Below are 12,618 nucleotides of genomic sequence, written 5' to 3'. Positions count from 1 at the left end.
ATTCCAGGTGGTGTTTCCACAGTGGTTTATCTTCCCCTTGGTGATTACACTGCTGTGGTCTTGCAAAATCAATGCAGCAGCCCTGGGTGTCTGCGCCGTGTTCCCACTTCCTCTGGCAGCACAGGTCTCTCATGTCTGCATTTTGCCCCACTGACAGCAAAGGAAGAGGAAATAATCCACCTGCTCTTCCAAAGGTTGCACAGATTGTGAGTCCTTGATTGGCTCAAGCAGGACGTAGTGGTTCAGTCAAGGTCACACAGCAAGTTGCTAATTAAGGCATTTCAGAAATTAATTTGGCTTCTTCACTCCACGCATGTCATTAAAGCACCTGCCCCACGGGCCAGCAGAGCCTGCCCTTAAATACAGCAAATTGAGAGGAAAGCAGCCTTGAGAGCCCTCAGCCTTTCTCCACCCCGAGCCTGCTGCCCACAGAAACCAAATTCTGTTGTCCCTGCAGGACTTTCTGTGGCTCTCAGGGAAGTGCTGCTTGCAGCCTCCACTGGGAGGTGAGATGGGTCCTGGGAGCAGGGAGAGCCCAGCACATGCTCCAGCTCCTCCTGGGAGCCCCATCCGTGACCAGACCCTGCCATAGCTGCATTTGTGCCAGGAAAAAGGTGTTTTTCTTTGCCATTTGCTTATTGAAAAAACCTCCTGGACTAGGTGTGTTGAAGGTGGAATGTGGATCCTCACTGCTGATGTCTCAGTCCCTCTGGATCCATGGTGCTGCAGAGGATTCTGCCCTTGGAAACGAGTCCTGCTGCAGATTTTTGCCCTGTGGGTGGTTTTCCAGCCTCAGTACCTGGCGAGTTTTCCTTGGAGGGGTCCATCCTCTTCCTCATCTGATGGCATAAAGCAGAATTCCCTCACTCGACTCTCTCCCCAGAGGGCTTTTCTGCTTGCCTCTCTCGAGGGCCTGCTGGGACTTTGTGCCTTCTTTCACTCCAAAGCTGTTTTTTTGAGAAGTGCCTGATAAAATGGGATTTTCCAGCTGTTCCCAGCACAAGCCCCCGAGAGGACTTGTCTCAGCAGTGCCAGCCACAGCAGCAGGCACCGAATGCTGGCTCAAACACGGGCAGAGATGAGCTGTGCTCCCTTGAAGCCGTGCCGTGGGTGCCTGCAAGGACTGGGAGCAGGGATGGACAGACTCAGAGCAGCCAGGGCTCCTCTCCCTCCCCATTCCCAGCACGTGCCCTGCTGGGTTTGCTGGGCAAACTGGAACTGACCCCACGGGCAGAGCCCGGCTCCGGGACTGCCACCAGCCCTGCCAGGGAAGAGCAAACAGGAGCCTCCTCTTGCACCCAAAGCAAACACAACAATTCCCAGGGATTTTCCGGAGGGTGATTCATTGGATGATTCCTTTAATCTCCAGTGGTGTTGGAGGAGACCTTCATTAAGTTTACGTCCCTTTCAGATGTTCCTTTTTATGCCTTTTTCTCTTCCCCACCAGAAATTTTGCTTATTTCTGTCACCAGAACTGTTAAAGGTAAAAGGGACAGCCTTAGAAAGAGAAGGCAACGGTCTCTGGGAAATAACAGTGATCCAGGGAGGAAAGGGAAGAGAATGGGCCACTCCTTTGGATTTCTAAAGGCACGATTTGGGGTGGGGCAGACACCAGAGACAAAGAGAGCACATGGCTCTTGGGGGGACACCAGCGTGGGAGTACTCCTCATGAGCTTTGTCACTTCACCTGATCCCTGAAATCGGGGCTGGGGGGGTAGGGGCAGGAGGGCAGGACCCCCAGCCCAGAGCAGGGGCTGCCAGGGGGACAAAGTCTGGCTTTGGGTGGCCGGGGAGAGGCTCTGCAGAGCCCAGCTCTGTTTACTGTGCTCTGTGGTTGGATTACACCACGTACAGTAATTCTCCTCGCACTGCCAGTAATTTCACTGACTTACCAAGCAGGCATCATTTCCTGAAAGTCAGCCCTGGACTTAGAGGAAGTAAGAGCCCTCTCGTCGTGACTAAACAGTCTATGCAAATCTCCGGGCTCAGGACGGCTCTGCCGGGCCCTGAGTCTCCATTTTCCCTCCTCTGCCCTGCTGCATGTTGGCTTTTAAAGCCCCCCGATGAGCCCCGGCCGTGAATGGACCTTTCTCCACTTTCCGCTGAGCACCCTCCCCCTGCTGCTGCCTCCCGCGCCGACAGCCCCCCGAATGCTGCTCTAAAATGTCCCAAATGCAGTTCTGGCTGAAGTTCCCATCTCTCTACAAGGTAAAGCTTCATTTTTTCCTGGGTCTTTCCTCCTCCTCCTCTTCCGTGGAATTCCTCGCGTGTTTGGTCGCCAGGGCAGTTGTGCAGTGGCTGCAGAGTTTTGGGAGTGATACCTCTCCATGTTGGGTGCTGGGAATAGATTTTTTTTTTTTTGTCCCAAAGATGTGATTTCTGTTTTGCTGGAGCCTGCATTGCTGGATGCTATTCAGTCAGTCAGAACTCGGTCGCTGAGTGTAGAATTTGGAGGGAAGGATCTCTCTGAGGATTGATCCGTGTGTTTGTGTAGGTGTGATGGCTTTGAGGGCTTTTATTTCCAAAGTTAATGTGGGGTGCAGGAAGCAAGGGGAGCACCATCCAGGCAGAGCTAAACCCTCCATACTGTCAGTTTATTGTCCCAAATTTAGACAGACTTTGGAGTTTGACAGCTGAAAGATTTTATAGTGATCATCTGCAGCTGCTGCTTCGGTCACTCCTGAATAATAATTTTTTTAATCTGTGACTTTTGAGGTGCCAAATCTCTCTTGGCTGGCAGTGTGGCTGTAATAGTGGGTGTGTATTTGGGTGTATAGATGGAGTTTTGGGTTTTTAATAAAACCCCCTCTTCACTGTGTGCTCTGCAGCGCAGTCATCCAGAGCTGCTCTGCAGACACTGTTTCCTCAGTGTCTGGATTGTGAGAAAATAAACCATTTCTATTGATGGCTTGATGGAAAAAAAAATATTTTTAGGATGCTTGTTCTGTCTGTATTTAGACTTCACCTGTTCTTTCATTATTTTTAACACTTTGTTTTGACTGAGGAAGCTGAGCTGTTCCCAGGGGCATGAAGAAAGATCAAATGTCTGGGCTGGGGTACCTTGATTTTTTCCTGATCTTTTCTAGGGAGATAATGTGTCATAATCTCAGTTTTGGGATAATGACAGGAGTACTGTGTGCCACAGTAGCATCAGGTTGTCCTCTGCTCTGAGACCCACCTGCAGCTCTGCCTCCAGCTCTGGGTCTTTGGCCCAGGAGAGGCCTGGACCTGCTGGGACCAGTCCAGAGGATGCCACAGAGATGCTGAATTCCAGGAATAAGATTTATGTAAAAAACAGTTGCAGAAAAGTATCTGAAATAAAGATCCTGCCTCTCAGGACAACTTCCATCTGGTGCAGAAATTTGACTTCCACTGAAACAGAAGTGCTGTTACTGTAGAACCTCACGTTTCTAATGAGAAAAAACCCCTTAAAATTCTGATTAATCCATCTGAAACAGGGACAAAATTACATGTTTCAAACCCCAGTGACTGAGTTGACGCTCACTACAGGCTTTTGGTTGAGGTGATGATCCTTCTTTTTCCCTGAGGTCACCAAGGCAGCTGCTTCCAGCAGAATATAAACCAGGCATGGTTTGTACTGGCTGTGGTTATCCATGGCCTTGTGTTAAACAATTACCCTGGGTTTGGTAAATTTACAGAGGTGGTGGTGGTGGAAGTTCTTGGGGTGGGGAAGCTGGCAGGTGATTAACTTTAGTGCTCTTTAGATAATGCAATTAGTTAAGACAAATGAGAGAGTCTGGAAGTTTGTGACTAATGCCTGGAATGCTGGCAGAGGATGGGATCTCTGCATCACTTCCAGGAGGAGTATTGTCCTCCCTTTGCCTTGGAGGCTGGTTTCCTCTCCCCACTTCAGCCCAGGGGTGGGGCTGGAGTCTTCCCTGGGGATGGAAGGGTCTGGGTGGCATTTGCTGGAGTGTCCTGGGCTGGGTCATGAGGCTTTCCCATATCCTGTTGCTATTCCAGCCCAGCCCTTGCCTATTGTTGGGAGCCCAGTGGCCACTCTGTGCTCCCTCACAGCCTCCCCTGCCATGACATGGGTGTGCAGATGTTTCCTCCTTCCCCAGCCTCTGTCAGTGCCCTTTGCAGGTGAACAAACCCTGCTTGGAAGTGTCTCAGCAATGGGACTGGGTGGGATCTGGGACCATTGGATCCTGCACAGGCTACTCACTCTGACCCACCCAAGTGTTCTGCTTTCTGGAGTGTGAAAAGGAGTCCAGGGATCCTTTAATTCCAAGGTGATAAATCTGGGTGCCTGTTCAGTCTCTGGATGCCTTGATTTCTGGGTAATCCTAAAATAGCCACAGAAATATCAGGAGCAGGAGCTGCCCAGGAAGTGCTGCCCTCCCTCCCTGAGTCTTTAGGTCCACCAGTTGGTAACTGAGGAATCCAAACTCCCCACATCACACCTGCCATTGCTGGAGTGCTTCCAGCACCTGCCCTGATGGCTTCAGGGCACACTGGCCAAATGAGACATCCCAGAGAAGAAGGGGAAAGGAATGTGTCCCAGTGGTTTAAACACTGCAAGCCCATAACTTTTGATAGCAAACGGGAGGGGGTCTGACCCAGCTCTTGGCCTGAAGCCCTTGGGAGCAGCACAGCCAGGCTCAGCTGCTCGTGGGTTTATGTCAGGCAGGGCTAAGTGACTTTTAAGAGTCTTTGGCTGCCTTTCTGCCTGTAGTGGGAAATTGGCCCTTTACTGGAAGTGAGCAGTGATTCCTCCTGCACCAGCCCCTGGCAGCAGCTTGTTGGGTTAGCCTGGAGCTCTGGCTGGGTTGTGCTGACACAGCTGTGAGGAGCCACCCGTGTTGGCAGCATCTCTAGGCCACCAAGACAGACCTGTTGGTCCATTTACCCTTCCCTCACAGACAGGCTCATCTCCTGCCAGACCTCAGTGTTTGGTGCTGGAAGTACATTGCTCTTAATTAACAGCAAAGTTTTTCTGCTTTGACAGAATTTGAAAACGCTATTTGGTGTGGGAGGAGGGCTGAGGTGATGGGATGGAGCTGGGGAAGGGGCAGGGTCTGTGCCACAGTGAAGAATGCAGGGCAAGAAGTGCTTATTGGCTCTTGGTTTTTGCCACCTGAAACAGGGAAACCAGGCATGGGCTTGATGTTAGTGAGAGGATTGATGGCTCTTTCTGAGCCAAAGTCTGTGTGACTCAAACCAACAGCATCACTGGGCTGGCACCAAATAGAACAGTTGCAAACCATCCAGCCCTGCCACCAGAGAAAGAGCAAGGGCAGAGCCTGGTCCCTGTTGCTGAAGCATGTTCCTTGTCCAGGATGGGGCTGGCCCTTGGGAAGAGGATTGGTAGATCTACCTGGATTTACCTAGATTCAAGTCCAGGTGACACCAGCACTCCTTCCCCTGCTCCTGGCAGCCTCGTGTGCGTAGAACCTGCCAGGAGGAGAGGGATGTTTCCCACAGGCTCCAGGTAGTGCTGCATGGAAAATTGCAGTGAGACAGCCACGCTGTGATTGGTGTAGCTGGGTCTCTGGGGGCCCCTGCACATGAATGAAATCCTCGAGTCCTTTTTGGGGTCAAGGTGAAGCCTTTGCAGCTCTCAGCAGCCTTTTTTAATCAAGCACAAAGTGGAGTTGAGCGATGCCTCGTTGGATGCTCCTCTCTCTCCCAGTCCATGGTGCAGGGATGTGCATAGCCCAAGTCAGCCTTGACTGTGTACCCACACTCCTGGCCAGGGCTTTTCCTGCTTTTTCAAGAAGTAGATTTTCAAACAGCACCACAGAGCGTGTCCTCAGTTCCAGGTTAATTTCTGGGATCTGTGGAGCGCAAAGCAGCGGAGACGCTCATTGAGCAGAAAGAAATTAGAAAGAAATTAGCCATTGCTGGCTGAGTGAGGAAGGAGCTCTCTGCTCTCATCCTGCCTCCTCCAACCATGGCTGTGTGTTCCAGGATTCTTCATACCTCGATGAGCTCTCCAACAACAACTCCCTCTTCTCGTCCCCCGCGGATTCCCTGTCGGACATCGCGGATCCCAAGGACTTCCTGCCCGCCGACAGCCTGAGCCACGTGCCAACGCTCTGGGATGTGAACACGCCGCAGCAGAACCAGATCGAGGTAGGGGCTTGTCTTGGTTTCCAAAGACAGGTGTTTGCTGGTTGTGGAAGAGATAAGGAAAACTGCCCAGTGAGCAGAAGACAACTGCCATCCAGATGGCAAAGAGAATACAATTTGCTTGGCAATCTAGGACAGGGCTGCTCCTTTCCCATCCTCACAACAGACAGGAGGTACCTCAGCCTTCATCCCATGGGGGTTTTAGCAAGGAATTAAGAAACCAGCCCAGTTCCTTTGGGTGAAGTTTGAGGTGTGGTGATGTTATTTCGCTGTTACCAGCTTCACTGGTGGAGGGAAGGGGTGAAGTGGTGTTAAGTCTCCTGGAAGCAGGAGGGGATCCCCTCTCAGAGGGATTCATGCACTCTTGCAGGGTGCAGTGCAAGGCAGTAACTCTTTCTCCTGGCAGCCGTGGCAGGTAGGTGCATCCTGTGGTGGATCCATCCCTAAAACATCCAGCAGGGTCCAGGGAGTGCTCCTGGATAGACTCCAGGAAAACTACCCTGACATGGATCATTAGCTTCCCCCCTCAGCAGCACCTTTTGTTTGTTCACCAGGGTAAATACTTCAGTAACAATGACTAAATAACTGTCTCAAGACTCACCATTTGTGTTTACTTTGTGAGTGCAAGTCCCTGCAAGAGTTTTCTGGGGTGCAGCAGCTCCTTGCAGTCCTTCAGCATCACCTGACTGTGGGCATTTTTGGGCATTTTCACCAGCCTTCTGCTCTCTGCTCTGCCTCAGCTGGGGGACTGACATGGGCACCACTGGCACCAGCTGACTCTGGAGGTTGTTGGAGCCACATCATCCTCTGGATCTGGATCTGGGTCTCAGCTTTTGCAGTGTCTGTCCATCTGTGCCTCACATTTCCACTGTAGGTCATTCTCTTAGGAAAAACACCCAAAGTGGCTACCCCAGGAGGCAACTGGGGTAATCACTACTACATTTTGAGGCTCTGTGTGCTCAGTTTCTCTGACTGTGCTTCCCTGAGCAGCCTGCAAGCCTTGGGCCAGTTGGAACTTGCAGTTTGAGGCAGCAGGAAGAGAGCTGAGCTATTGGAATGCAAGAAATGGCTGCAGACATCCCAGGCTTGCAAATTGGATGGTTAAAAATGCTGGAGAGCAGATGCATCTCCCAGGACAGATGAGCCATGTGCCACATTGCTCCTGTTCTCATGTTATTGTTGGGTTTTTATGTAAAAGCCTAAATCCCTGCAGAAATGGTTCTGTGGTGGGCTCTTTCCAATCATGTGAACTCTGGTTGAGACATTTAATGCCTAGAAAATCCTGGAGTTCTGTGTCTGTGGAGTGGACAACAAAAACTTACTGGGAAGTGCTGTTCTAAATCCAGCATGAAGAAAACAAGGGGGAAATAAACGTTGTGGAAGGGTGAGACTGACTTGTGTGACCACAGCAGGATCTCCAGCAGAGTCCTTGTCCCTGTGCTGTTCCTTGTCCCTGTCCCATGCTGTTCCTCATGCCCTGCCCTCTATCCTTGTGTCCTGCTGAGCTCTTGGGCTCAGATAAGGCCAATTAACTCCTTGGAATTCCATTTATAAACGACTTCCTTTGGAAAGGAATCTCCAGCTAATTTTGAATGTTGTCTTATCTGTGTTTGTTGAAGCAGTTGGGGCAAGGTTGCTGCTTTTTTTGGGCTGTTTTTTAACTGAGTAACGTTTCCTGAGGTGGTGTCAGTGAGGTAGGTGCCTCATGGACAGGAGATTTTGGTTTCATTATTGTGTGGAAGTTGCACCATGTACTGGGGCACTGGGTAAAAGTACTGCCAGTTTGATTCACCACTGGCCTCTGCACACTGGTGTGGGATATCAGCAGCTTTGATAATCTTGTCCCTCTCCACGTCACCACACCATCATAATTTTCCACAGAATTGCAAGAATTTTGGCTTTTGAGCAGCCAGAGCAGTCACTAAGCCACAGTGATGGAGCATCCATCACATTACACCCTGATTCCTGTGATCCAGAACATCACTCATCCGTGGCTGTGCAGCCAGTTCTGACCCACAGTCCACTGCTGGGTTATCAGGAGTGTAGTTTTTCTAGAACTTTTGTCTCAGAGACCCAGACAGAGCAGGAACATCAGTCTCTGACAGTTCTGATACGTGGGACATCCCAGGAGCCATGCTGGATGCATCCCGGGGGAGACCCATCTGTGGATCCCAGGTACAGGAACAGCCTTGTGCTTTGTCCTCTTTAAAAATAAACATTCCTAGCTCACTGAGAATCCCTGGATTAGTGCTGAAGCTGGAGGTGGTTTGGGATCAAAGTGGAAAGGGCTGCACACAGAAGTGCCTCTGTGTGCCAGTGGGGAGAGCTGTTATCCCAAGGAAAGGAGCTGTATCCAATATGTTGGCACTGTTTATCACTCAGGAATGGGCAGAGAGGGAAGAACTGCTACCCTGTGAAATATTTGCAGGAGCAACAGACAAAACAGCTTTGATTGTAATGGAGTTGTGAAATAACCTTTTAAAAATAGTCCTTGTCATACATTGTGTTTTCTGTCATCCATCTCACACATTCCCAGTGTTTTTAAGGCTGGGAAGCACAGCCCAGCCTTGGAAGCCTGTGACTGGAATTTGAGAGCTGCTGATGCAGTTTTTTATTGCTCATTCACAGTGTGTTCAAGATGTGAGCAGCCTTCTCCCAGCTCAGAACCCAGGGGAGGGATTTACACAGAGAGGTTGGCTTGGCAGCCACGTGGGACTGATTCCCTTCCCAGGGAAGTCACTGCAAGGTGGGACAAAATGGAGAATAATGCAGAGGAGAAAAAAGTGGAGTAAGAGCGAGGCTGTGATTTTGCAATTATTGGTCTCTCTCCTACTTCCAGCTCTGTGCTCTCATGGATCTGTGTTTGTCTTCTCTGGATGTCCTTAGCACAGAGGGAGGAGAAAATCAAGCCAGGAGGTGAGGGAGGGTAGGGAAAGGCAGGAATTGTACAGGTGGATGATCCATCTCCCACTGCAGCTCCTGCTCCCCCGTGCTTTGGCCCTCACAGCACATTCTCACCTGTGTGGGTGGTTTTCAAATGCCCCCGACAGCCAAGGTTCCTGTTGCTTCTTCTGCAATTCCTGAGGTGGAATGCTGAGTGCCAAAGCTGGGTCAGGATAGCAAAGGTTTGTACTTTGGGGATTTCTGTGATGCAAACTCAGCTTCCTGCTGCTGGAGCTTCGAGAGCACATCCTGCCCTTCCAGCAGCTCCTGGCCTTTCTCCTGTCTGAGACCAAACTGAGCTTGGATTTGTAGGTGGGGATGTTTCACCTGCTCTCCAGATTTGCTGGCACTGAAAACACTTGTTCTGTCCAGCTTCCTTCTGGTAATTCTGACTCAGGCTTCCAGGAATGGAGGGTGGGTTTTTTTTTCTTTCTTCTTTTTATTTTTCTTAAATTTTATTTAAAAATAGGAGTGTTTATCCCCAAGAACTTCCCATCTTTCTCTGCTGCTGGTGGAGCCTGGGTCTGTCATTGAGCCTGGCGCTCTGCACAGGCTGTGAACTTGGAGTAGTGCTGCTCCTGGAGTTGCTGATTGTTTTGGATGCCAGGAGCTGCTGGCCTGACCTTGCTCTCTGTCGGGAAATTCCAGGGTGAATTTGTTTGTGTGGGAGCAGAAAAAGGATCTCCTCAGCCTGGAGTATCTTAGGAGCTCTCTCTCGTTGTGCAGTGTCTCGGGAGCTCTCTCCTGAAAAGCTGCATGGTCCGGGGATCACAGTGTCCAAGGATCTTTGTTGGTGCATCTCCATGTTTGCCCTTCCTCACCTGCACGCTCTGTGTTGCAGCTGTTCTCACCCAGCACTCCGTTCCCTGGCCTGAACAGCTCCAGTGACCACGTTCCTGCTGTCCCCAACACCCCACTCCTCATCAGCTACCAGGTGAGAGCCACGCTGGCCTCAGTGGGATGCTCCTGGTGACATCCCAGTGCTGGGGGGAGCAGTTGTGACCTTTTTCCCTTTAGGGGGAGTGAGACAAGAAGCTCACAGACAGGCACAAGTCCCTGCCCTTTCCAAGAAGTGTGTCACATTTCCCAGAGGGGAACCTTGCTGTGTTAAGGGACTCTTTGGGCTCTGAGGACTTTGCTCTCTGCTGTGGGCACAGTGCTGGGTGTAAAGCTGGGCCAGGTGCCCGCTCAGGGCAGGTTGGGCAGGGTTCACATGACCCCAGAGCCCATGCCAAAAGTGCTGCAAGCATCTTTCCCCAGTTTGGTGAGAACCAGGCAGCTTTTACAGCCCCTGGGGTGGGCTCCCACTGATGGCTTTCCCTAGTCTGGGAATGAGGTGGGTTGTGTTCAGGGGGATGGTTTCAGTGGCAGTTTGAGGCTGGGCACAGCACAACACATATCTGTAGCTCAGCAAGAACATTAACATTTTGTCAATGCTGTTTTCTTCAGTCTCAGGCTCCTGCAGAGGAGGAAGATGAAGGTGAGGAGGAAGAAACAGAAGAGTTGGGGCAGACAGAGACGTATGCAGAATATATCCCTTCAAAGTGTGAGTGTTGCCTTGGGAAGTTCTGTTCACTCCATTGTGGACCAGCCTAATTTAATTGTGTGTTTGCTGTGGCACCTCCCAGGCTTGTGGTTTTCTAGGGAGAGCTCTACAGTGCCCTGGGCTCTGGCTGGGTGATGAGCTCTGGGAGTAAAGACCTCGAGTGACCTGTGTTCTGTTGTCATTCAGCCAAGATTGGGAAGCACCATCCTGACCTGGTGGTTGAGACGAGCACCCTGTCCAGCGTCCCCCCACCTGACATTACCTACAGCCTTTCCCTGCCCTGCTCTGTGGCTGACAAAGGCTCCCTGTCTGCACTACAGCTGGAAGCCATCATCTATGCCTGCCAGGTACCTCCTGCACCTCAGGTGTCTCACACCTGAAGGAAAATGCCTCTTGCAGCGACAGGTGTTCACGTGTGTTTTAAAATGACTGTAATTTGGGTGATGAAACTCCTTTGGCATTTTAAATGCCTTTTGAAGGATTATTTGAAGCTGGGGTCTTCTTTGTGGTCTGTTTCCCAAAGAGGCAAGAACCTTGAACTTTTCTTGCAGAGGGTTTTACATTTGGGGGGGCCTTTTCCATGAATTGCCACTTGTGAGCTTGATCATGACTCCTGCTGCTGTTCGGCTGAGCAGTGCACGTGCATCTGTGGGTTGTGTGAAAGGGTTAAGTGGTGCTCACATCAGAGCTCTTAGCAAAGGCAAATCTCATTTAATTTTCACTACTGTTCTTGATTTTGCAGCAACATGAAGTTTTATTGCCCAATGGGCAGCGAGCTGGGTTTCTGATCGGGGACGGTGCTGGAGTTGGGAAGGGCAGGACCGTCGCAGGCATCATCTTTGAAAATTATCTTAAAGGGAGGAAAAAAGCTCTGTGGTAAGTTGTTGGGTTTTTTTTTCCTCTTTTCCCGTAAGACCTTGGAGTTAGTTTGGATCTGGAAGTAAGGAATTCTTTAGTGCTGATGTTGGCTTTAGAGTTGAGTCATGCTGTGGCCTTGGGTAAGTCGTTTCCACCTCTTAGTGCCTGACTGCTGCCTGTGAAATGGGAATATTCCCCCTGCAGCAGGGATGGGGAATGAGTCACTGTGAAATAGCAGGTTTTGTGATCTTTGGGGTGAGATGTCAAGCCTGGCCCTGCTCTCCCTGGAGTCCTGAAGGGTTATTCCTGGGTGCAGAGCCAGGAATAAGGGGCTTTGCTGCAGATTACAGCCTGTGCCGAGGGGCAGATGGGCTGTCAGATCTCACCCCGGGGGGGTGTGGGCAGTGGCAGATGTGAAAACTCTGCACAACTCCTCCTGCTTTAATCAGAGCTGTTAATCACTGTGTGCTCTGACTGCCTGGGGACATACCCAGCCCAGACTCCCCGGGGCATACCCAGCCCCAACTGCTGGGGGAGATAAGCAGCCCCAGGAGGAGATAACCACCCCACATCTCCTTCACAGGTTCAGCGTCTCCAATGATCTCAAGTACGATGCTGAGAGGGACCTGAAGGACATCGAGGCCTCCCACATTCCTGTGCATGCTCTGAACAAGGTAGGAGAGGAGCTGCACTGCTGCTCTGGGAATCAGCTCCCAGGAGCAGTTGGAGGCTCTGGCTGAGCACGTGGAGCAGGACGAGGCTCAGGCAGCAGCAGAGCCTCTGTTCCCTCCTCCCAGCCACCTCTTCCCACTCAGGGCTCCAGCTATTTTTATTGTGGAGCTGCACAGGGAGCACAGAGCTGTTCCCTGCAGGGAGTGGGAAGTGTCTGTAGGCAAGTGCAAATACAGCAGTACTGGAACCTTCTTCATTCCTAAGAAATCCTGTGGAGAGAACAGCTCTGTGAGATGTGCTCTGCTCTCCTGGGCCAGCCTTTCCCAGTGCTGGTTCATGGAATCATTTCTCAAAGCTGTAGGGAGAACAGAGATTCCTGGACTGCTGGTTTCTCTTGTGGCCTGTGGTCAGATCTCTGTCCAGTGTCTTCCAGTTCACTTAAAACCTCTCCTCTGGTTTTAGTGGTATTGAACAACCAGCTCTTACAAAGTCCATAGAAGCCA

General features: G+C 51.0%; 1 protein-coding gene across 2 annotated transcripts in view; it reads left to right on the top strand.

The window, feature by feature from the left end:
* Window positions 1-12,618, top strand: part of SBNO2 (strawberry notch homolog 2) — a 43,783-nt gene that overhangs the window by 14,176 nt on the left and 16,989 nt on the right. Inside the window, exons 1-7 of one of the 2 annotated variants that reach the window (XM_041481461.1) lie at window positions 1,972-2,208; window positions 5,935-6,099; window positions 9,881-9,973; window positions 10,489-10,585; window positions 10,772-10,932; window positions 11,328-11,461; window positions 12,027-12,117. In XM_041481461.1, the coding sequence (XP_041337395.1) occupies window positions 2,164-2,208; window positions 5,935-6,099; window positions 9,881-9,973; window positions 10,489-10,585; window positions 10,772-10,932; window positions 11,328-11,461; window positions 12,027-12,117 (786 nt within the window). In that variant the 5' untranslated portion in view covers window positions 1,972-2,163. Of the gene's footprint in view, window positions 1-1,971; window positions 2,209-5,934; window positions 6,100-9,880; window positions 9,974-10,488; window positions 10,586-10,771; window positions 10,933-11,327; window positions 11,462-12,026; window positions 12,118-12,618 lie in introns of those variants that run through there. The other variant, XM_041481451.1, reaches the window with a different exon arrangement.

This window comes from Pyrgilauda ruficollis, unplaced genomic scaffold (assembly GCF_017590135.1).
Source record: "Pyrgilauda ruficollis isolate IOZ18807 unplaced genomic scaffold, ASM1759013v1 scaffold115, whole genome shotgun sequence".
Taxonomy (NCBI): Eukaryota; Metazoa; Chordata; class Aves; order Passeriformes; family Passeridae; genus Pyrgilauda; species Pyrgilauda ruficollis.
Note: the sequence above shows the minus strand (reverse complement) of the source record. Positions and strands in the feature narration are given on the sequence as shown.